We start from the raw sequence: 25938 nt of genomic DNA on the forward strand, positions 1-25938 counted from the left end.
GCTGGTAAGCGGTACCTATTTATCTACTTGCCCCCGGGGGTGCTTTCGAACTGCTATGTGGGCAGGCGCTGGGACAGAGCAGCGGGAGCGCACCCCGCCGCGGGGATTCGAACCACCGACCTTTCGATCGGCAAGCCTTAGGCGTTGAGGCTTTAGCCCACAGCGCCACCCGCGTCCCGGAGACCTGGTAATTGACCACAAAAATGCAACAACATGTACGCTAAAGTTCACAACTTACACACTTTTAACTTGTGTGCATTCAGCTTTCCATACTTGGCAAAAAAAAATAAAGAATAAATACCAAGGGGGTGGATATCCAGAAAAGACTTTGGCAATGCCACCTGTCATTGAATGTGATGTGTTCTGACTATACAGGCAGTGACCATTTTAGGAATGTCCAATATGTGTGTGACTGCGCATGCACACATCACGCCAAACTCAAAGTGACCCAAAAGTCACAAAAAGGAGTAGAATAGGGAGTTTGCAGGCTTTTTAAATGGGTGTTCTGACTATACACAATTTCACGTAAGCGTGCAGTACCTCAGAAAATAACCCCTGCACAGGTCACTGCCTGTATTTAAAATGTAATTGAACTTAAAGGAACCCAATGTTGTAAATTAAGATTTATAAGCAAAAGTAATAAACTGGTTTGAGAAATATAACTGATTGATCGATAAGAATGATTGTTAGGTGCTTCAAAGCCTATTTAGTTAGCTTGTCAGCTACAAAGTTTCAGCATAGCTGATCACAGATAAAAATTACCTTAACAATCTAGTGTTAGGAAATATAGAAGTTAACATGTGAGAAACCTGCTTAGGAACTGTAGGAAAAGGTCTGGTACATGTGGGACATCTGTGTGCAGATCGGTGTCCCTATGGGCTAAATATTAACCATTTTTAAACGTCAATCTCTGTAGAAAAACAAATTCTGAGTACCCGTATCAGTCAGTGCCTGTAATGCTGGGATAATATTCCATAGGTTAAAAGAATTCTAACATCAACTAGTACATTGCAACAATGAGCATGCTATATATACCTCATTCTAAATAAGTATTTGGTCGTGCCACTTCTGGACTTCTTGCTATGCCCATGCCACCTCCTTTCTTAAGGTTCTGGGAGTAAAGAGGGAGTGTCTAAGTTTTAGATGCGTTTGGTTACTGAAGAAGCAGGCAAATTTCTTTGGGGCTAGGAATTTGGGCAGGTCTACTGTGACACTGGGTTCTTTGGGGTCTGCAACTGGTAGTGGCAACATTGCTTGCCCACTGGTGGGTGGAGGGAGTCCTGCCCTTTTTGCAGTGAACATAACAATTTGTGCACCCAGATGCTCCCCCAAGTTGCTGTATGGCTAAAAGAGTGCGGCTAGAAGGGGGCCAGTTATGAGAATCATAGAGGAAGCAGCATTGTTATTTGCATGTCAAGGTCCAGCAAGGAGACCTTATAGAAGGGGACCTGATGAAGAGTGTGTGTAGCAAGTAAGCACATATCCACAGGTGACACTATTGGGGCAAGGTAGGTACAGTGCACTTAAGTTCTCAGGATGCTGAGTCATAATGTGAGTGGAGTTCATGGGCAGAGGTGGTACAGTTCATTCAATTTCCATGGGAGAACTCTTCATACAGACTTCAGAGCAGGGCATCTGCTACTTGCAAAGCCATATTCTTTGCAAAGTGTCACACTCCTCCATGCTTTGGGCCATCTCAGGTATTTGCATGTTCCCTGCTTCTTTCTTCCAGGGCTCACATGCTCACTTTGCCCTACTCTGCACATGCAAACCCCATGAGACTCTCAGAGGACACCGCTACCACTGGTCTACATGTAGCTGATCGTTGGATCAGAAGAGGGAAACCCACTTAAAGAATTGAAAAACTGACCCTAAAGAAGGCAAATTGCTGAAAACAGAACCCTGGATGACCGCAGCGGAAAGCAGAAGTGTAAGTGATAACAGAAAAGAAGTACAGAAATAAACAGCACTCAGGTGGGTGGGTGAAAAAAGAGAATGGTGGCCAATAGCATCAGAGGCTAGTTATAAATCAATAATGGGGAAAGGTGTCAAATGTCATAGGGAGCACTCACCCTCATGGCATAGCTATCTTAATTTCTCCGGCTTTACCACTGTGTGTGAAATAATTTCCTCTGATTTAGAATGCAAACTCTTGTCTCTGTTTTAGCACAGAGCAGAAATCTCCACTTGTCACTGCCACCAGTCTCTGTGATTACTAACTCAGATCAGGCATACCCTGGGTCAATAGACCAATTCCTATACAGAAAACCAAGATCCTTTTACATGAGATGGAATATAAAGTCAAATGACTGAACCAGCACCACACTTAAAAGTTTTATACCATTAGATACTATTACATCTTCATGATCCCAAATAATCTTTCTGACTGCTTACTGTCCCCACAGAGCTTCAGCATAAAGTAACTGGACAATATAATGCGATCTCCAGCTGTGCTTTTAGTTGGCCAACCAAATGACAAATATAGTGGTTTAGTGTGAAATTCCTTTTGATGGATGAGTTTTGGCAGGTAAGCTGTTCCATTCAATAGGCTTCCTCTCAAAAAACCCACAATGCGTTTAATTTGCAGGGGAATTGTACAGCTCTATTTTAAAAACTGGTGCACATAAAAGTAAATATGGTATCAAGCCCATATTTTCTATGGATGTGTCGTCACAACTGTCAAATAATTTGCAATTAGCAGAAAGGTATGTGATTTTATTTTACCCCCGATGTTTTATACATTCCCTGCAGAATGCAAGTTCAAATACATTTTAAAAAGATACTGATGCTTACTTAATATTTGCATCCATAGATCAGAATCAGTTATGCTAGGATGGTATAGCCTTCAGTTTCAGGAAAGAGCCATGGTGCTTATACATTCACTCAAGCGTGGAAATAGATATGACACCTGATGAGTGCCATACCCCATAGTTGCTTTTGACTGGACTTAACCATCCAGGGGTCCTTTACCTTAATTCCATACTACGTAAGTACTACACTTTCCTACAGTCTCATATTGTGCTTACATACAGCTCAGTATTTATGCATCCACATTTTCCCTTGATCTGTGAGCAGACTAGATCTGCAGGTCAAAGTAACCTAATGAACTAATCCAGAGGCTGAAAATCAACTAAAATTATGGCAGCTGCTATCCTATATACCCCGGGCTCTCACTTTTTCACACAAGCACAATACTACATTAAAATAATGTGGTATAAGTTTATTGAAAGAAGCTTGTGGGAGTTAGATTTTAAGAACTCCTAAAATGTACATGTGTGCTAATAATCTAAAAAGCAGTACCACAGATAATACAGAAAACTGCAGTGCTTTTCTTTCAGAAGACTCAATAACAGTGCCAGGAGAATTGTCAAACGTGGTATTTCATTCAACTTGTAATTTTAATTAGATAATCCTCACAAGTTATACTATTGCTAGGGAAGTGGCAAAGAAATCTTAACTAACAGTTCCTACTTTTAAAAACACTGGGTGGAATGCAGCTAGTGTCTCAGCAGAGGAACCCTTTAATGGTTTAATTAAAGCAAGAAACTGCTAGGAGCTCCAAAATGTTCTCTCCAATCTGGAAGAATGGGAATTAAAATGGCAAGTGCAATTCAGTTTAAGTGTAAGGTGATACAAAATTCCTAACTTATATATGCTAATGACATCTGAATTGCTGGCAACTGATCAGGAATGAGACTTTGGAATGAAGTTGCCAAACCAGTGTTCAGTCGTTATGAAAAAGGGTGAATTCCACCTTGGAGATAATTAGGAAAGGGACTGCTAATATCACAGTCTATGGTACAACTACACTTGGAATACTATATACAGTTCACCTCAAAAAAGATATTGTAGAGTTGGAAAGGTTACAGATAGGAGCAACCAAAATGATCAAGGATCTAGAACTACTAACAAAAGGTATAAAGGTGAGTAAATAGGGACATAATAGAAGTATACAGATTTATGTATGTTGTGGAGAAAGCGGACAGGGAGAAAGACCCTCTCTTTCATAGTATCTAAGGCCATCCAATGAAGGTGAATGTTAGAAGATTCAGGACAGATGAAAGAATGCATGCACTTCTTCACACAGCGCACAAGATGCAGTGATGTCTTTTAAATATTAAGCACATTCATGGAGTATCAACAGCTACTAGCCCTGATGGCTATTTACTGCCTCCAGAGGCAGAGGAAACATGCCCTGAATACCTGTTGGTAGGGAGCTTAAGTGGTGAGTCCCACTGCACTCAGGTCATGCTTGCAGGCTTCCCTTGGCATCTCATTGACCACTACAAGAACAGGGCGCTGGATCTGATATGCCTCAGGTCTCTTACATTCTTCTATTTAATCACTATTGGTATTATCAGACTAAGTCACAGTCGGAGTAGAGCTATTGAAAACAACTGGCTTTAGTTATGATGAACTTAAATCCATTGATTTCAACAGGTCCATTTTAAGTATGACTTATTCTTATATCCCCTATTTCTCAAAACTTACAAATACACACGGGAAGCAACACCACTTACCATTCCATAAGCAATCCTGAGACCTCAGATCATTTCAGCTCCTCCTTTTCTGGAACTGCTTCCATCCCAGCCAGGTTGGGTTTTAATTTAAGTTTTTTGGTGGGGAGGGGGAACTCTTAAGATGAAGGCGTCCTTCGGTTTGCTTTTTTACCCTCTTTCTCATCCCCCTTCTGTGCTACATTTTCAAGACTGTAAGCCTGAATTTTTTTATTGATCTGTAAGCTCTTTTGGCTGAATATCTGGTTTTAAAGATGCTTTAAAGAAGAAATAAATATTAGAGAACAACACTAGGGAGGATGACAACCAGCAGCTATCCAGGCACAAAGCATGGCAAGCATCAGATGTTGACACCACCACTCTCAATGAAGCAATTATGGGAAGTAATGCACAAAAGTATTGCCATAAATAAGTTGACTGTAATTTGTTTATTGAGCTAACTACAGTATCTACAGTAGATACTTCTGTAAGATGTTATGGTGCCTACATGCCAAACAAGGTATCTGGTCTGCAAGGTCCTTTGATACCCCAAACTACTATCACACTTTCTTTCCATCACCCACCTAGAGATTTATAAACACCACTAGTCAAAGAGTTAATCTACATTTCACCACTCCCCACCCCCATCCCATTGTTGTTACTTTTCAAGGTAAGTGGTGAACTGTAAGCAATAAGAAAAAACTTGGCTTTTGTTAACATGCCCACATTTGTTGTAGCCTCTAAAAAAACAGCAAAGTGGTACACAGTCATAAATAAAAATAAAGCCATCTTTAAAAAAAAAGAGATTTTAAAATTAACAGAACTAGGCAATATTCCATACAAAATCAAGGATACATAGCAGTTTTCAGACATCAGTAAACACTCTCAATAAAAATTTAGCCCACCAAGAGAAATCTAACAGAGATGAGGACAGGTATACCTTAGCTGGCAAAGTGTTCCACTACGTGGGCATCACTGTGGAGAAGGTGCAGCCTCATGCCCTTGCAGCACTCACATCTGTAAAAGACAGGGCATGGAGGTGCTTTTAGCACTTGCTATTCATATCAGCAAGTTCCAAGTGTGCATTTTGCTTAAATGGTACAAGCTTATCAAAGCAACTAAATAGGCAACTGTCTTGGCAGCTGTTTTAGAAGCCTTGAGCATATGCTTCGTTGGCAGAAACTATTTTGCAAGTTATGTTAATCACAAACTTTTGTAATCAAGTACCAACCCCAGTCAGATACTAGCCCACAAAATGTTGAAATATTATCAGATTGCAAACTAATAGAACCATTTTAACATTCTGTGAGCTAGTTTATTCCATTATTGAGAGGTCAGTGGCAAACATTATCTGACTTGAATTGGTCCATCAACAAACTATGAAGCACAAATTAAATTCCTGTATATTTTGTATGTGTAAGACAGGATGGTGATCAAATGGTGAAACAGCTGGACTTCAGCTGCTCTGCAAAACTCCAATCAACTATCTTATTTGAACCATATAGTCTCAGTAGCACTTGGCAAATTCACAGTGCTTGGCAAATTTAGAGACAGAGCTATGAAATATTCTGTAAGTTTTATAACCAAGTCTCTAACTCAGGAGAGTTCATCTGTAAGGCTCAAGAATGTGGACAAGGGGCTTGGAACAGTCAGTGCAACCATTTGCACTCTGGATGATGCTTATGGAGTGCTCTTCGGCCCCATGAAACTTTCAATGTGGAGTTCCTCAGGATTCAATCCCCACCCTTAAACTACTGAAAACCACTGAGTGGGATTATCCAGAAGTTTGGAGTACATTGTCAGCAATTTGCTGATGACACACAGCTTTACTTCTCCTTTATATCTGTAGGTGCGACTGTGGATGTGCTGGACTGCCTTGATAAGGGACTGGGTAAGAGCCAACTTACTGAAGCTCAATCTAGATAAGACCAAGGCAATGTTAGTGGGTGGTTCCCTAGACCAGATGGAAGCAGTGGACACACCGCTGTCACTTGAGGCTCAGGTGGTCTTGGAGTGCCTTCCATCAGTTTCAGCTAGTGGCCCAGTGCACCTCTATTTGGACAGGAATAGCCAAACTTCTGTTGTCTATGCTCTGGTAAACTCAAGGTTAGATTACAATGGGCTGCCTTTGAAGGTGAATTGGAAATTTCAGCTGGGGCAGAATTTGGTGGCTAGGTTGTTCACCAGGGTAAGAAGGTCTGAGCATGTTACAACAATCCTGTCCCAACTGCACTGGCTGCCAGTTAGTTTCCCAGCCCATTTCAAAGTGCTGGTTTTTACCTATACAGTCTTACCTCGGGCTGAAGTAGCTTCGGGCTAAGTATTTTCAGGTTACGCGCTGCGGTGATTTGGACGTAACAGAGCGTGTTACTTCTGGGTTTTGCCGCTCGTGCAGACGGTCAAAATGATATCACGCGCATGCGCAGAAGCGGCAAATCGCGCGCAGCCCGCAGGTTGCGTCCGCTTCTGGATGTGAACGGGGCTCCGGAACGGATCCCATTTGCATCCAGAGGTACCACTGTAAAGCCTTAAATAGATCAGGACTGCAATACTTCAAAGACCACTCTCTCCCCATATGAACTGGCATGGACCCTGAGATCATCCTCTGATGCCCTTCTTCATGAGCCTCCTCCACGCAAGGTCTGGAGAGTGGCAACACGAGAACAGGCCTTTTCTGTGATGGCTCCCCATTTGTGGAATGCTCTTCCCAGAGAATCTGGCACCTTCAATACATTTCTTTGGACACCGGGCAAAAAAGTTTCTCTATAACCAGTCCTTTGGGTGATTAAATGTGTTTGTGGAAGGCAGAATTATTGGGTTTTAAAAATTATGTATTGTTGTCATTTTGTATTTTTATGTTATGAACCACCATGTGTTCTTCAGATGAAGGGCTGTATACTAATAAAATAAAAACATTAAAAATAATATCTCACACTAGTCAGAATTAGCATGTATACCTTTTCTGTGAATAGGCTCACTATTCAACTAACATTAGTTCTGGCATTAAAATCTAGTAATTGAAGATGGAAACATCTGAGCAGGTAACCACATGGAAAAGGTTGCATAGATATTTGATCACTCTCTTATCTAACACTTAGAATGGTACGAAATTACAGTGTATTTCTACAAATGCATAGACACATGTATACTTTTAGAAGGGCTATAAGTACCAGATTCCTTTAAATTCTTACTGAGGCATGTGTTTGATGAAACTTGGATAAAAACAATTGTTTCTGTTGAAGTAGCGGGTTTCAGTTTATTTAGTGAATCTGGTGGTGAATGTTGAACTATTTTCTTAAACGCAAGTCCCATTCCTGCTGAAAGACATCTAGGATTTCAGGTTTTTGTATGCATACATGATGTTATCACTGTCCTTGATTAAAAAGCATACAAGTTAGAAAGCACTTGGAATAGTGTGGCATAGCTGAATAATCTAACAATAAAAATGCTCTGTAATGAGCTTCTTGATAAGTGGGAATGTCAACCCAATTCAGATTTGTCACTTAATTTCAGAATGCTGGGCCCCAAATTCATTTATCCTCAACAGAAACATTTGACACAGGTTGAGAGGAAAAACTTGCCTAAGTTAACTTAAACAAGCTTCATGACTTTGCAGGACTTCAAGCCTTGGAAAACCCACTTTATTCATTTATTACACAATACCAGTCAAAATTATACACATTTCTTTGATCATAATGAACACATCAAAATTATTTGCCTTAAGACTGTGTACTATTGTAGACAATCTTTCATCAGGCAAAACAGGGACTCTTTCATCATCAAGTGAAAGGGAGGGGCACCAACTGGATTCCAATTCATGGCTTCAACCCAACTAAATCACTGCAAAAATGAAACAATTTCTGTTAGTGCAATGACAGTTCCCTTCCCCTTCATCCAAATACCTCCTAAATCTGCTCTGTGGGGTTCCCTCAGCCCTCTGGAGCAGATTAGAGGGTGTTGTAGGGGGGGAGGAGAGTGAGAAGTACTGTTGCACTTGTGGAAACCATTTCACCTGCACAATGATTTAGTTGGTTTTTATGACCTATAAAATGTAAGAGATCATATTGCAAAACGGAGTTATTGTGCACCAAAATAAACCAATTCCAATGGAATTTGGGACTGAATTCACTGGACTGTAACAAATATTTATAGACCATCCAATCAATATAATTGTGAAAAACAATAGGGCACCTGTTCGATCTCAACTAGAAGGGAGTTCTACAAAATTGGCTTTACAATACTGAATGCACAGTTCATGGTGGATAAAAACCATGCATTTGGGGACTCATTGGGCTGAGGTACCTCTAGCTGCACCATGGATCTTAATAGGGTCCCATCGTTGAAGGGGGAACTGGTAATATAAGATCAAAGCTTACCAAGAAATGGTCTGACCATAACAATGGGGTTATCAGGACACCTTTCTCCATTTCCAGACTCTCACTCCCACCTGCCCTGAATCAAACACAAGATTGAGGGTGTGATCATCTCTGTTTGCCAATGACAAACAGACAGTCATGGAGGTTATAAAGCCAGCATGGATGTTTAGTCCTCAGAATAACAGTTCTTCAACACCATCTTAGCAAACTCAGTCCAGAAGGGTTAGGGGTACACAAGCAACACTCCCAGTCTGTCTTGATGGCCAAATAGTAAGCTCTCAAAGCCCATTCCAGATCAGGGAGGTTTATTAGCCAGATAAATGAATTATATGGACTATAACAACTCCAACTCGCACATGTGTGTTTATCCAATTCAGCTGGTGCTGTAGAAAGCACAAAGGTGAACACACTTTCTTGATATCTAGCCCACATATGTCTCAGAAACGCATCCCAGAATGGCTCCCTCGTGAGTATGGTGTTATTGCGAACTGAACTGGTGTTAAACAGCTTCATTGTCAGAGCAGAAGGCCCAACAACGAAGCTACTAGCAGACAAGAGACAAGGGAAAGATCAGAAAGGGACATAGTCTGTACATGGCTGTGTCCCTTTTTCTGCAAATGGTATGTTTGCTCTCCAGTGTCATAACTTCTTCTGCCTGTAACCAATGGAATCAAGGAAAGCCTACTGACCTCCCCAGGCACATCCCAGAAAACTATCATGACTCTGCTCCATCCACCCTTACAATATTAATTCTCAATATCCAGTTAAACACATACAGGATTTCCGTACCAACATAAAAACACTCAACACAATCTCATCCAACCACTACCAGCCCATAATCCCCAAGCCAACTTTTCATCAATCACTTACTACCACCACCTAGCAGTCAATGCATCAAACCTATTCCTATCCCATTCTATTTCCACAACCGCCACACATAGTCTCAAGCCACCCAGCACTCATACTGTAAACAGATCCCAGTTGAATCCTCCACCCTAGCTGAAGGATTCCATTATCAAGCTTTCACCTGGTCATAGGTGTAGGTCCTATCCCAACACTCAGAAGATTTGTATTCCAACTCAGGAATCCTTCAAATGGGCACATGCAGCCACTAAAACCGAAAGAATAGTGCCCTTGCACCTTCCTAAAGCAGAACCCTTGCTTTGGTGTCATACCCTTTGGGGTTGCCTCTGCTGCAGTACCCCACCACTGCAACTCACTGTTTTATGGAAGTGCCGCTTATATCTCCATGGGTCCAATATTCACCACTGCCACCTCTGCTTGGTAGTTCTCTGGCAAGCGTTGCTATTTGGCAGATGGTCTCAATCAAGAAAGCAATGACGGTTATCAGGAGCTAGGGTGGTTAGGTGTTTAAACAAAATTAGGTTACTGAAACAAATCAGTAAGCATATTGGATACAGTTGACCTTTTTATTAAAGTAATTTATTTTCTTGTTTCAAACTAATCTTTACTTGGTAATGGATCTGGACTTTAGTAGCAATCAGCCCAGCCACAGACTCCTTGAGTAACTGTGGGAAATCATTTAGCCTTCTGTAGGTTTGAGAATCAAAAAGATTTCTTCTCCACTCCAAGTCTCAGGATCAGAGCATGCTATAAAATCACAGTTTTTATTAATGATAACATTAAAAGGCAACTATCAAGCTATATGTATCTAATTCCTATTAAAGTTGCTTGTTTGCTTGCTCGCTTGCTCAAACAACAACAGTATCCTCTCCCAATGGATTGAAATGCATTTTCTATCTGTTTATGGGAAAGTTCTTACACTTCAGTCTATACATATTTCTAATGTGGACACTGAAAAAAATACACGTTCCAACTGAACTGGCATTTTCAATAAGCATGCAATGCTGCATCTGCTCTTTAGATGCATGGTTCATAGTTTCTTAAAAGTCCCCTAGAGGAAAGCGATTAAACCTGCATCAACTACACTCTCTTCCAACAAGCACAATCAGCTTTAACAATATCTGTTTGACTTGACAGAAAAGTTTAGTTCCAGAAAGTTTTTTAAATTGTTTGTACTTAGTAATGTTACTATTACTATGACTAATCTATTCTGAACATGCAAATAATAGTTTTGTGCTAGTTAAGAATACTAAATGATTTGCTGTGTAACCTCAATCAAAAATGTCAGCATTTTAAAGAAACCTTTTAGTATCAAAATATATACAACTATTTAATACCCAAAGCATATTTTAAACAATTATTTACACTCCAAGTAATATTTAGAACATGATTTACCAGTTGTAAAGTTAACAACTGACATTTAATATTAAGTATAAAAATATTCCTACTCTTTTAGAACAAAAATGTTTTGTATGATTTTCTATCTATCTACACACACAAACACACATGAATGAGGTTCTCTTGGCTGAACAAATCTTGATCACCAGTACGTAACTAAAATATCTTTAAGAGCCTTATGATAACAGTAGCATAGTATATTCAGGATACATTATATGGTATCATACAATACATATAACTTTATAACATATAATATATATCTCATACGCTAACATAACAAAACAAGTTTCTTTCACTTCTCAAAATGTAATTGCAGAACATTGCAGCCATCTCCCATTAAGGATACACACTGAAGAAAGAAACAACTATTCAATAACATATTTAAATAAGCTTGGACTATCCCTATTGCACTTGTCAAATGGAAAAAATACATTTTGTAACACAGTACTTTATTAGTTACTTGACCAGCACTTTGCAAAATTAACATAGTAGCTACAAATAAGTAATTGCTTTTGTAATTAAAATCAGAGATCCATGCTTAAAATCTGCTTAAATGGCAGAAATTCAATGTAACCATAGTAATTTTGAGTTTGATGTTATTGTGGGAGGGACATTATCACAGTATTCAAGATTAAAGATATGTTAAAAATTAATGAATCCAGTTCACCTTGTCAACATATGAATCAGATCTTAGCTTTTATAAAAGTAGTATTTGTCCATAAAAAAGCTGATAACTAATTCCCATTAAACACTTTCTAATCTGATTTCTAGGGATATTCTCCACAAAGCGACACTTTTGGCTCAACAAGTGCAAATAAGATTATAACAGTTTATGGCCAGACACTTTCTCCCCATGCTGAATTTCCTAATTTTTCTTTAAAAGTATATTTTCCTTAATTCTCTTTCTGTTTTCTTGTTAAGTTCTTAATACTTCATTTATTTAATGCAAGATATATGAATTCCATTTTGAATATTATAGCTTAGTCTTAGAACACATTCAATTTAAAAAGAGCTGAATTAAGAAATTATGCTGTCTTGCAAATAACCTGCTTCATTTTCTTCTTGGAAATTATACCAGTTATTACTATACTCACACATTTTAACATTTAATGGGATATAGATCTGGCAAGAGATATGCATACATATGAAACATTCTGCTACTATGTACATTCTTTAATACAGCAAGTTCAGAGAATATATATTTAAACATACTGAGATAGGTAAAAAAATCTGTTTTTATAAACTAACTAATGTTAATATGACTGCATCATCTTTCCTACTTGAATTCAGCTTACATATAAAAAATCCCAGCACTCACATTAACTTTGATAACAATTTTGAAGCAATTTAAAGCACAATCCATAGATTATATGAATTCTAACAATTGTTTTGATCAAAGAACATGGCACTTTCAACTGATATAAACACTTTTTGGAAACTGAATTCTTAGGTATGAGATTCCAAAAGTTATTTTTGCCAAGTCCTAAAACATACTGACAAATATATATGGAAGGATAGGTAGCTAGTATATAAGATACCAATCAAACAATTATGTATAAAAACAAACATTAACATTTTAAAGGCTGACTTAGTGCTGGGTAAGACAGTGCACAGAATATTCTAATTGCTACTTATGCAATAGCAAATGAAATCTTTGCAATAGCAAAGAAAAATACTAAAATTTCCAATAAAGATGCAACAGATTCAGTCTACTGATTCTATTCACAAATCCATGACATTTCCAAATCAAGAACTGAACTACAATTGTATATATATGTTTTCTTCCTAATATATTATCTACTACTGAAATGTTTTACTTGCTTAATGCAGCAACCATCCATCATGTGTTAGATTTCAAACACATTTTGTATGTCAGATCAGTACAAAATATCACGTTGTTCACATATTTAAATTATTTTACATTGTTCTGAAAGGCTTTCTAAATAGTTAGAAATTGGTTAAAGATGGCCAACAGCTCATTTGGACAGCTATTAAATCTTTCTACTAAAACAAATGAATGGTGTCTGCAGATATTTGCTTTCAGAAGCATACCATCAACATATATTCAGATTTTCCTTTTAGCACTACAGTATAGTGAACCACAAAAGGGGTTTGAAGACTATACCCCAAAATATAAGTTTCTTATAATCAAAGTAATGTTTCAGTATGCTTTTATGGTATATCATTAAGTGCATAAAATTATTAAATTGTCACTATTAGTGGCAGAGGATTTTACCACTACAAGGTGCTTTTCTAAGAGTACTCCAACTCCATAGCAAACTCTCAACATGAATAAATCAGCTGAATGCACTGAAGTGAGCAACTTCAAATATATGTATTAACAGAGTAAAATTGTGGTGGTGAGTCACCATTTTGACAAAAAAAAAAGCTTAATAAGAAGATGACAATTAATTACAATTATATTTATATACACCAACATTTAAAACTTACAATGAAAAGCTCAAAAACTACTTTAGACTTCAAAGGTTTTGCTTAAGGCAAGTAGTGTCACCAAGTAGTTTGGCCAATAAGATTCACTCAAGACACCTTGGAATCTGTCTGCAAAATCTATAGTATATAATAATGGATCTACATTATATGAATTATAAGAAATTCAACTAATTTCATAGAACATTGTTTTAACCAATCAACTAAAATTATATGCAAGTGCTCCATAGTTTTAACAAAATAGTTCTCAAAGATAAATACAGCTTTATCAGCATCCATAAATTCAATGTTTCAGGCTATTTTTCTACTAACAGTTACTTTTCTCAGTCTCCTTACTGTTAAATGTATTACTGGAATGAGTATTCAAACTTAAAGGCATTAAATTTGCATATGATGGAGAACTTTCATGACAGAGGAAGAAAGCAAAATTGTAATTTGTGCTTTCAGAAAAATGTATTTCTTCCACAATGCTTTTACCATGATACTTAATAATTGTACAGCAGATCTGTATATACATCTAAAGATACAAATGCAAGTTTTGTACTTCTGCATATCTACAAAATAGCTTTAAAATTTAGATTAGGAAAAGCCACCAGACTTCATGTGTTCTGACTTCTGAGCTTAACAATTCATGCCACAAACTTATTGTTATGGTTAATGCCTGTGATAAAACGTGCATGCTGTATCAAATGTATTTAGGATAAGAACTGACTACAGGCTAAATTTCTGCTTATTATGCTAGGTGCACTTATGAACCTAGTATCTTAACTGGTAGATGAAAATGATCTACAAACACTAGTAATTCATGTGACATTCTTAAACCATATGGCATGCATCAGCCATTTACCAAGTTTGCTTTCAGATATTTTCTATTTTGATTTAAATGATAACGTTTATGCCAAAAATAGAGTTGTTTTCAATAAAAATAAATGTGTATACAACTCCATGTTAACAGATCAATGTTCCCCTTATGAGCTGATTATTATTATTATTTATTAAACCTGTATACTGCCCTTCATCCAAAGATCAAAGGTGATTCACAACATAAAAATACAAAATGAGAACACAAAATACAATAAAAACAAACCAATAACCCCCTCCCACAGACACATTATTATTACTATACAATTTGTATAAATCCATTCTCTAAGAATAAATGACGCAGTTTAATTTTGGAGACTGTGTCATTGGAAAACAAGGTGCTTTCACCTGAAGCCACAGGATTATCCAGGACAATAGTCCACTACATAATGCAATAAAGGTACAAGACATCTATGATAACAAATGATGAAATCTTATGTACACTGGAGAATCAAGCCCCTCAACACAGTGAGACTTATATAAAAGTGAATAGAAACGGGTTACACATTGAGCAGAAAATTGATTTGGTATATAAAGAACAAAAGAAAGTATAACTGATGGAGTTTCTCTCAAGATTTGGTCCATCTCTTTGAGCAGAATACGTGCTAGCAAGAGTTTAATTTCGATTTAAATCAAGACAGTGAAAGAGCAAATCACTTGAAATGAAAATGTAATTGTGCATAAGAAACACAAGATCTGAGACAATAGATTTCCGAAATACCATTCTACTACCCAGCAGCATTTTAAACATTTAAGCTAAGTCTTTATAGATAACATTTCTTATCATGGAAGTCACACATTTATAAGTTAAAGATACAGCAACATCTATCATAGATGCTTTCTTGGAATCTGTTTCAATTAACAAACATTTACTGTCCAACAAATAATAAAAGCACAACTATGTAAGATTTAACCTAAAATTAGAATGTATTTCAATAAAACCAAATCTAGAGACATTACACAAAACTGTAATAGCGCAATTTACAGTAGAACACTGCATGTATTCTAACCCCTTGAATATTGCAGGTTTGAAATATGAACAGGTTTGTATTTTAAATCAATGGAATGAAACAGAAGATATCCAAACAAGTTGTCAATGTCTGCAAAATGGCTTTAAAATTATACCATAAAGTCCACTATATGTCTTGTGTTCTTCCAGCGACTTGAAAACTAGCAGAACATTATTATAATTTAGGCTATCTCTACACACACCATTCTAAATCCAAGACACAACAATAGAATTAAAATTCAGCCACCATACCAAAATCTTGAGTTGCATCACAGATAATAAATGCTAGGTCCAAACAATGTCCACCAATTTCTCCTACAAAAGGGGTAAGCCAATCACTGTTTACACCTCAACAGCCCCCTTGGATTTAATGCAATCCACCAGAATAAGTAGCCACTGCCTTGCCTTCAGAGTTTGATTTATGGTTTTACACTTTAACAAATCCAAGCCAACTTTAGCCAGAACTTCTGCATAGGTGAGCACAGCTAGAAGAAAAGAGGAGCTGTCTCTTTAAGATACCATGCTCTGTCCCTGATCCCACGTGGAAACCAACATCAGCAGCACTTTCGCGTTCAGTTCTATGTGATGCAAGTTGAGGCATCATTTTTTAATAAACATGAGAAAATTGCAGAATACATTCTTCCCCGGAATACAAAATTGGTGAAAAAGCATGCTAAAGTAAGCCCCGGTTCTCCTCCAAAAGTGTAGTCTCACTATGTGTATTTTTCATTTTTTTCTACCGCACGTTGCTTCCAGTCCATACTACTCTAACAGAAAGCACTTCACAGACAGTGGACACAAACACCGGGATCCATAGGCAACGAAAAGGTACTCCATAAATCGGAAATATTTGCTCTTTTGCATTACATATCATAATTGGGTCGGGAGAAAAGCAATGCATAGGTATTACATTTCGCGCCACCTCCCCCCTTTCCCCCCACATGTGCCCCCCCAACAAACAAAGGGCACGAAAGCGAAGGTACAAAGTTGGCAAATGCAGCATTTATCTCCTGTGCAATCGCTCCTCGTTGCCCCAAAGTTGTGCAGCTCGTGCATTCCCACCTCCCACCACCATTCAAGGGAGAAAGGGGATTTTCACGTTCTCGCATTGTCGGGAACGAGCTGTAAAAGAGCTTTTGCCTTTCCAAAGCAGTCATCAACAACAAAAATAGGCATCAGTTTTAACTCCTTGCTCTCTGAGAGCTGAAACCCCGACGTGAGGGGACGCGGGGTTAAACCTGATCTCTTAGGGGAGAAATCGGGGGACGGAGACGATTTGGGGCATTTTTTAGGATTTTTTGGGGCTATTTTTTATTTTGTTATATGCCTCGGTTCTCCCTCCATTTTGGTTGTTTATGATACTGACAACAAGCTGTCCCTGCTCTCTCTCCAGATCTCTCCTGCTTCCAGTTAGAGACACCCCCCCACCTCCCCAATACAACCCACCCTCCAAACGCCTTCCCCAAACTCCCCTCTCGTACCCACGCAAGAAGGGAAAGAAAAGCCTCCGCGGCCGGTCCAAGTCAGGCGGGAGGCAATCTCGTCTCTTGATGGGGTGGGGGGGAAAGGAGAGGAAAAAAACTTTTGTCCAATAAAAAGCGGGAGGAGAAGGGCGCTGCACGCCCCAAAACGACTCGGGAGCCCCCTAAAGCTTTGGCTGCGGGGTCCCCGCCGCCCCGTCCCGAGAGTGCAACCCGCCCGCGACATTTCTGCGCAAAATGTGGCCGCTTTGGTGCTACGGCTGAATTTATATTAATTTTCTCTCATTTTTTGGGCACCGCGGGCTCTTAATGTCTTCCGCTCCCTCCTCGCTGCTGCTGCTGCTGCTACTGCTGCTGTCACTATATTCAAAGCACAAGCTCCGGAGCTCGGGGGGGGGGGGGAGAGAGAGAAGAGAGAGACTCCGAGCGAGGAAAGCGAGGTTGGGGGGGGGGCTGGGGGCTTCTCAAAAAAGTTTCTGCCTCCCCGTTTGTATAACAAGAAACGAGGGGGAAGAAGAAGGGGGGTGCGATCCTCTCAGTGAAAACCTCACTGAAGGAGTTGGGGGGGGGAGCGGAGGAGAGGAGAAACTAAGTCCGAAAGCTGAGGAAAGCGAGGCTTTCTTTCGAGGGGCTGCTCCTGGGGACCCCCGCGAGAAGCGCGACGCAGCCCAGGAGTGCAAGGGAAGGAGATGAAGCCGCACAAACTTTCCCTCATCGCTGCCGCTCCGCTCTCCCCCCTTCTCCTCCTCCTCCCCCTTCAGAATTTAAATAACCCTAATATTTCCCTGCTGAACCCCGGCTCCTGACCCCCAAACCCGCAGCAGACTCACCGCGGGAGCCTCAGCATCCCCTCAGCGCCCTCTTCCCGCCTTTTACAGGGTTCTCCGATTTTTCTGTAATTTTTTCCCCATATTTCGGGCTGGACGCGGCGGGCCTGGAAATTGTTTGCTTTCCCCTCTTTCCAGCAGCCATTGTAGTGTATGCGCTGCGGTGCAGCTCAGCCTGCCGCACACGCCGCGCCCACACCGCCAGCCGCCCACACGCGCCGCGGGTTGGACACCTCCCCCTGTCACTCAGCCCTTTGGCCGCACCCTGGAGGCGGCCACTTCGGGACTCGCGGCTCGCCCCGTTGGTAGGACGGGACGCCGCTCCGGGAAGGGAGAGGAGGAACCGCGCGCGGATTGGCCCGGCGGCGGCGGGCTCCGAGCTGTCTTTCAGAGCGCCTCGGCGAGAGCGATTGGGCGCCGGGCCTGTCAGTTTCGGCAGGGCTGCGGGGCAGTAACGGGGTAGGCTGCGCCGCTTATAAGGTGGCTGCCCAAGCCGCTGACGTCTTTCGAATTGGAAGCGAGTCCCGAGCCCGCGAGTCGGTTTCCCTCACGGCGGCTGAGGTGAGTGTCGCCTCCCGAGGAGCCGCCTGGTCGCCGGGCGCCTGGTCCGGCCTCGCTGTGGCAGCGCCAACCTCCCGCCCGCTCTGAAGGGCAGCGACAACGTCCCGCCCGCTCCCTCCGGCGCCTGGCTTCGTTGCCGGGCGTGCGAGGCGGGAACGGAGCGCGGCGTCAGGCCCCGCGGCTCCACGCGGAGCAGCCCCCGAGAGCTGGCGCTAGGCTAGAGGCTTGTGGAGGGCGGGCCGGGGCGGCGGCGGCTGCAGGCCCGTGCAAGGCGCCCGTGGGTGCGCCCAGGTGCGCCTCCTGAGACTGCTCCGCCCATCGCTGCCCTTTCTGTGGCTGGGCCAGGAAGCGCTTCCTTCTCCTTTTTGCCCTCGGTGGCTCCCGACATGGCAGCTGAAGTGGGTGCGCGGGTGTGGGTGTGTAAGAGACATGCGGCATGTTGTAGCTCCCATCCCTTATAGCTAGCTGCTGCTCCAGGGCTCGGGGTGGGTTGGGCGCTGCAGCATCCACACCCTCCAGCCCACCCGCCGGGTGAGACTGGAACTAAAGAGATAAGGATGGGGGGCTTCGACGTCAAATCTAAAGCGGTTTGGCTCCCCCGCCCCTTCATTCATTCATTCATTCATTCATTTTTCTTTTTGCATCTTATGTTGCATCGACTCTTTTCTGTTCCAACTCTGGCATCTGTAGAGACTTGAGTTCTACTGTTTCAGTAAATGGTAGGGAAAGCAGCTTTGCTGAGCCTGTGGGCCTCCATGAAAGCACTTGGTTGGAAAGGGACAGTACTTAGATTGGAGGGGGGGGGATCCTCCAGATTGGCAGTCTTATTTTATATGTATTCTGTAGCATGATGTTGATACAACAATAGTGCATTAAGGTAAAGGGACCCCTGACCATTAGGTCCAGTCGCAGACCTTGCTTTATTGGCCAAGGGAGCCGGCATACAGCTTCCGGGTCATGTGGCTGGCATGACTAAGTCGCTTCTGGTGAAACCAGAGCACCTCATGCAAACGCCGTGTACCTTCCCACCTGAGCGGTACCTATTTATCTACTTGCACTTTGATGTGCTTTCGAACTGCTAGGTTGACAGGAGCTGGGACCTTCTGATCGGCAAGCCCTAGGCTCTGTGGTTTAACCCACAGCACCATTCTGTGATGCTTCTCCAATGCTACTGTATTATTGTTGCCCATAGGGGTTATTATAGTGCAACAACAGCAACCCAAATTTTGAATAAATGTTTTAATTGTTAGTGTCTTGGATTTTATTGTGTTGATTCTTCTTCTTAGTGGGTTGTGAAAAGTGCTATTCTGAACAATTTATTTGTAGGGTAGAGGGCACTGTGAATGAGGTTAAGAACCAAGAGGGTGGTGTTCCAAAAAATTTGGGAACCACTGTTCTAGATTAACATCTAGGCTACTTAAGCTATCGGTACCTTGGGTTGTGTGTGGTCTTTCACTTTCAGGAAACAATCTGATTGGTGTTAAAGTGTGGCAAGTTCTTTTCTCCAACCTTCTATATAAGACAAACTTGTCAAAACCACATTGAGTTGTTTTTTTTAATTGACATGGTTTTGTACTTAGCACATTATTTTTAGGCTTTCCCCCATCCTTATGAGAGACAGAGACCTTCACTGTAATCTAGAAGAACTTGGGACAGTTATCCAACAGTTGAAAAAGTTGCTTGTGAGAGAGAACTAGACAGATAGCATCATTTTGATGCAATGATAAACTAGAGTTTCACACTCCAGGAATGAGCCTTTGCCAGCTTTGGACTTAAGCACACTCCCATCTCCATTGCAGCCACAAGGAAGAGATCAAAAGCATTTGCTTCCTGTCATAAACTAACCAAGATTTGTCAGTATGCACTGGGATACACTGGGATTCATTTTAACTTCAAATCGAGGCTTTACAATCCTTGCTTGTTTGGATTTGGATAGAACACAGTTAAAACTAGCTTCAGTTCTTTGTATGGATATAACAATGCACAACAGTTGAAAATGAAAGCAAATTCTTCTGAACTGGGTGAGATACAACTCTGAGGCTCATCAAGGTCTGTTTCCATAGCACAGAACTATGGTTTAGGCCTTTCATCCAAATAAGGGCAGGGTCATGTACCTTGCCCCTTCTGTGGGAAAACTGCAATTTATTGGGATTTGAAACTGGATTTCAAGTGCTAGTTTAAGAGTTGCCTTTTGAGGGATGCAGTTTTCAATTTAGAGGTGTGGCTGGCAGATGTTTTAGCTGAAAAGAGGAACTTGCTGAATGACTACTTTAGGGAGCTGGTATAGTAGAGGATCCACTCCTCATTCCTAAAGTGTGCCAAAAGGGATAGGACTATATGTAGTGTTTAGCCTCCATAGACAAGGTTATCCAGTTGAGGAAGCTGTTTAATCTTTTGTGATGACTGCACACAAAAAAGCCTTGTGGGTTCCAAAGCTTTCATCTTTACTGATAATACTCTACTAATAATTATAATTAATGACCGCCACCTGAGAGAAGCAAAAAATATTTAGGTGTTTCAAAACAAAAAAGACCTGAGGTGTAGAACAAATGTAAGAACAAATATATGTTGTCAGCACATTAGTATGAATGGCTGTGTTAAGAATTTAAATTAAAATGCTTAAGGAATTGTAAGAAGGTAGATTTGTTCCCATATATCTAGACTTGCATGCTTTTAAAAAATGAAACCAAAGCTTAGAAGGTGAACCAGGGTTAGAGAGCACCATTGATGGGAAAGTGGTTTACAAGTTTAACAAATATTCAGATTAGCTGGTGAACAATGTATATATTTTAACCAAAAGTTTGGAATTGTACTCATCAGAACACAAGCCTCCTTGGATGTGTGACTTGGTCTAGTCATACTGGCCAAAAAAATAAATCTAAATTCTCTCTGCGACCGTACTGTTTCTTGGATGCCTTGCAGATGTTAGTAGTATCTTGCCAATATTATTTCTGGTAAGATTATAAAAGTAAGCAGGTTTTTAAAAGTGCTGTTCAGAGTGTTTTATGAAAGTGTATTTAGTTCTCTCATAAAGCATACCAAGTCATGTATTTTTAGATGATGCTGTGATAATGATGGGAAAATCTGAAGTGATGATGTATTGTAAAATATGCTGCTGGCACCTAGAATCTGAAGTATTCTTCCTTTTTTCTAAAACATGATTTTTATTAAATATTTTCCATAATACAATAAAATAGCAGCTACAAAAGATACAAATAGCACAAATAAAATACAGAGTCCTCTCTTCAAAGTAATTCTTAGCTCTTGCCACTCACAGAAGCTCCTCCCAGCTCTTGTCTAGGATCTTTGCTTTCTCCTCCCAGCCTCTTGCTCTGAGAGACCAACATTTTTCTTATTTGAAGTATTCTTCCAGCTCTACTTTGAGGAATCATTTCTATCCAAACTGAAGCCTACATGTTTCTAATTACAAATATCTACATTCTCTTCAAATAATAGTTTGATCTTACGTTAGTAATATGTTTGGGGCAGGGGTAAGGAGCCTATGGCCCACCCGATGTTTCTGAACTACATTTTCAAATTTCACTGGTTTTCCACTGAATGCAGTAAAGAGAAATGTGAAATCTATGAGAAGTAAGAGGAATGAATCTTCTGTTATATCAAAATCTTGCCACCATATTGCGGGAGGGATATGGTTTGCACTCTCCCTGATTACATTTTTTTCAGAATTTGAAAGCACCTTTCTTACATAAGTCCTAAAAGTATTGCTCATTCAGTACAGCATCACAGTCATAATTTTCATAAAGACATGGTTTGTAAAAACTTGTGTTGGGTCACATACCAGCTGCAAGGGGCCACCAAGTAAGGATATCGTTCAGACCATGGCTTTAAGCTGGTTAACTTAACAAACCACAGTTCTAGCACAGTTACAGTTGTTGCACCATCTCAAGAAGCTGTTAGACATTGAAGATTGGAATGAATTTATGAATGCTAAGCAGATGGAAAATGAAAGCAGACTGACAGCTTTAAACTATGGTTGTGAATCTTAATCCTATAAATTCTAACAAGAAATTAAAAATAGTGGATTTCCTATTGTACATTTGTAAGTGCAAGCCATGGTTAGCACAAAACATGTGATAACATATCTGCATTGAGCCAGGAACAGCACTTTAATCTCTAGCCTTACTATTGTTAAATTATAAGAGATTTGCAGAAGTATGAATTGACTGTGAAACAGTATTTTAAAACATTGATTTAAAGCATTAATTCAATTTACTGAAAGACAAAATAATTAATAATGGACTATTCAGTTCTGCTTTCTAATTTTTCAATTTCAAACCATGGAAAAATGGGATTTCTCCCCAGTTTGAGAGTACCGTCATAACTCTACATAGAGGTGACTTGGCTGGAACTTGTATTTTCCTGCTCACCTTAGCAACCCATTTAGCTGCTAGCATTGGTCTGCATTAACACATAGGATGGCTTTTGGAAATTTGATCTCTGGATTAAATCTATAGTTTTGGTGGTGGTATATGAAGAGAATATTCAAATGTTAAATTTTGAGGTGAGAACCTATCTATGTTCTTCCCCCCACCCGCAAAAAAGTACTGCTGATAATATGCACCGGTCCTTGGAAAATGCCTTAAATCCTAACTAAGAGAGAGACTGTTTTGCTTTTTAAAACCTCCTCCTTTCTTCTAGGTGTTCTCTTTAAAGTACCACCACAAACCAATATCTTTATGCCTAGAAAACTGCAACGTCTTCGAGATCATGACATAAATCCCTGCCTTGTGGTAAGAATGTGAACTGTAGTAAACAGATTCTTTTTGTTAGTATTATTATGTAGTTTGAAGCTTGCAAGTTATTTCAGTTGGCTATACAATATTAGGCATTTTAAAACATTGGAATAGTTTTTGTATTCTTGTAAAGTTCCATAAATAGAACCAATTTGTTGCCATCTGTCAAAAATGCAAATGTACACCAGGATGCCTTCTTAAGTACAAACTAGTACAGAATTGTTTGTCACTATAAATATTTTACTTTTCATTAATAAGGTATTTAAAAGTTGTTATCAAAAATACCAGCCAGCTGGAGAACAAAGGATACATACATAAAGAATCAAGATTTTTGTTTTTGTTCAAGCCACACAGACAGTCTTGATATTTTTCTGTCTTGTAGTTTGAGGTACTGATTTCATCTGACAACACTGAATCATTAAATAGTTCACCAGAGAATAGGAATTATTGTATTTAACAACTACATATGTCCTAATTATACATTTTGAGACAAGTCAAAGGGAGAAAGAAAGGTAATCACATCTGTGGTCCTTAAAAAACCACACCCCAAACACCTATTAGTCCTAGGAAGGAACATAGTGATCCTTCATCATTCATTGCAAATGAGTGAAACAGAGCCATTTTTCTCCTACCCCACATTCTGTACTTTTTTCTTTGTTTTGTACAGTTGTTTTCTACAAACTTTAATGTGAGGAATAGGATCCCATTAAATGATATAATCAGTTAGTTTTATGCATTCTTAGTATTATCTGGTCTTAAATACAGAATGATTTGATTTCTTGTGCGCCTGGTAGGCAGATTGGATGATCCCCTGGGTTAATAAGTTTTGGTGGTTGTTTTTTTAAAAAACAACCATCACTCTTGCATTTGCACATTAGTTGAAATGTATTTCTTGGCACAGATTGTTGGGGTTTTTCCCATTTGGGAAGTAACTTAGAGGCATCCTGACTGCTGTTAATGACCTTCATCTAGATGGCTGAGCACCAATTTATTTGAACTTAAAACTGCAAAGCAGTTGAGAGTCCTTTCTTCATAAGCTTCTCAATTTCAGGGTAATCCTAATGGGCATTTCTCTCTTAGGTACTCAGTGTAGCATGACTTGCTTTCTTCTAAATATGCTTAGGGTTGCAGTTTTGAACCAATCTTCTGAGGAAGCAAAATGAGTACCACTTTGTTCGTACATACAGAATTTCAGCTTTGTTGTTCAGCAGCATTTCAACCAGTATGTGTGGCATTTAAAACATGTGGGAAGTTAATATTTGTCCCCTATTGGCTTTTTAAGTGTATCTTGTTTCATATTCAAGGAAGCAGATGCCTCTAGCAAATGTATGGATAAGAATAACTACAATAGAGATGCATGCACCCTGTACTTTTTAAAATACAAGAGCTGCAAAAAGTTTTGGGTAAGTAGGCTACTCACACTGTAATCAGAATGTTTGTGGTTATCTGTGGTATTTTTTATATCTGAACTTGCAAGATCATGGAAATGGGTTTAGCACTTTAATTAGCCATTGATCCTGGAAAAGCTGGCAATTTTAACGAGGCAAGGTATTTTAAACACAATTATGATGATGATACTCACATAATCCAATTTCTAGAATTTAGATGCAGACCCCAGTCCCAATAAGAGTGCAAGAGTTTTTGGAGGTTGCCTTACCCTAGGCCTGCAGGAGCATATGCTTTTGCAGCCAACTTGAGAAATAGATCAAAACTAGATAGCATTGACTTCATGTGAGACAGTGGACTCACAAAGTAGAGCTAGCCAGATGCTGTTATTCATTACAGCAACAACACTATTTCCATCTTTGCCCAGGTAGTAGCTCCTCAAGCTGACATCCTTGCTAAAGCTGCTAGCACATCTCTAGCTCTTCCTTGGTAGCAAACTAAATGCCCATGTATGGCTAAAGAGGGAAGGTTAAGGCACAGTGCTCTCCAGGCAGTTCTAGGAAGTCAAACAGTCCAGTTCAGATTTGTGCAAGAAATCATTTCAGGACCACGTTGCATTTCCAAACTGCTTGATCGTTGCTAGTGTGGATCATTAACAGTTCACTTGATTGAATTTCACTTTAGATATCTGATACCATTCTCCTTTAACCTGCTTCGCTTTGAATCAGTCTTTGCCATCTTAATGGACATAGCTATGCAGGAAGTTCACGTCTATTTTGAGTTAACATGACTTCTCCAACTTTAGACTAATTAAACGGAATATTTTTAGCAGAGAAAATGCTGCTTTTAAATTAGCAAATACATTGCATTTTATGCGCAAACTGGTTTTGGTAGGTTGTATCCTTGTATTGCAGCATAGTCATTTCTTGTAACCCAGTGTCTTGAAACAAGTAGGGGAAACTTGCCAATATATCAACTTTGAAGTCAGCTAGACTTCCAGTTATCTAAATATTTAAAATACTTATTTTGCTAATAATGAAGATAATTTAATTCACTGCCACACTGATTCTCTGTATTTCTAGAATGGGATTGTGATGCAGAGAAGAAAAGATGGAATCAAACCAGATATGCCTACAGCAGAAGAGAGAGAGAAGATCCTGGCATCAATTGGAAGAATACCGTACTGATTGTGCAGTGTTACAGTGGTGTTGCAAGCAAGGCATTCTGGAAAGAATGTTGAAAAACACCTTTAGACTAGGTGGCTATTTTTGCCACCTTCTTAAACACCTTTGTACAATACCCTTCTGAACAATAATTTAGGGTATTGCCTCTATAAGCTGGTTTTTATTGAAAGCAGAAACCTAAAGCCTTGATGACTATCGGAAAGTAACTTACATGGCATGTAAGAGAACATTTAGTAATAAATCAGCCTTTGTAATGATGAAACTATGGTTTTTATTTTTTATGCTATTAAAAG

The 25938-nt window shown here is 39.9% G+C and overlaps 2 protein-coding genes across 19 annotated transcripts in view; one reads left to right on the forward strand and one right to left on the reverse strand.

Moving 5' to 3' along the window:
* The window catches only part of PLAG1 (PLAG1 zinc finger), a 35098-nt gene extending 17118 nt beyond the window's left edge, over positions 1-17980 (reverse strand). For 2 of the 17 annotated variants that reach the window (XM_082233877.1, XM_082233885.1), the window contains exons 1-2: positions 17764-17980; positions 5437-5513 (exon numbers count right to left, since the gene is read on the reverse strand). The gene's annotated coding sequence lies outside the window, so the exon portion shown is untranslated. Of the gene's footprint in view, positions 1-2072; positions 2391-4520; positions 4775-5436; positions 5514-7687; positions 8337-8872; positions 10227-17763 lie in introns of those variants that run through there. The other 15 variants (XM_082233876.1, XM_082233872.1, XM_082233881.1 and 12 more) reach the window with 14 other exon arrangements.
* On the forward strand, positions 1749-25907 carry CHCHD7 (coiled-coil-helix-coiled-coil-helix domain containing 7). 2 transcript variants are annotated; one of them, XM_082234087.1, is made up of 6 exons: positions 1749-1930; positions 2406-2527; positions 16227-16280; positions 22981-23072; positions 24380-24478; positions 25544-25907. In XM_082234087.1, the coding sequence occupies exons 4-6, from the start codon at positions 23019-23021 to the stop codon at positions 25646-25648; spliced, it is 258 nt and encodes an 85-aa protein (XP_082090213.1). In that variant the 5' UTR covers positions 1749-1930; positions 2406-2527; positions 16227-16280; positions 22981-23018; the 3' UTR covers positions 25649-25907. The 2 variants fall into 2 exon arrangements, with proteins under 2 accessions (XP_082090213.1, XP_082090212.1); XM_082234086.1 differs by lacking the exons at positions 1749-1930; positions 2406-2527; positions 16227-16280 and adding an exon at positions 18172-18321.
* Positions 25908-25938: the final 31 nt, after the last annotated feature.

This window comes from Podarcis vaucheri (assembly GCF_965113315.1).
Source record: "Podarcis vaucheri genome assembly, chromosome: 8".
Taxonomy (NCBI): Eukaryota; Metazoa; Chordata; class Lepidosauria; order Squamata; family Lacertidae; genus Podarcis; species Podarcis vaucheri.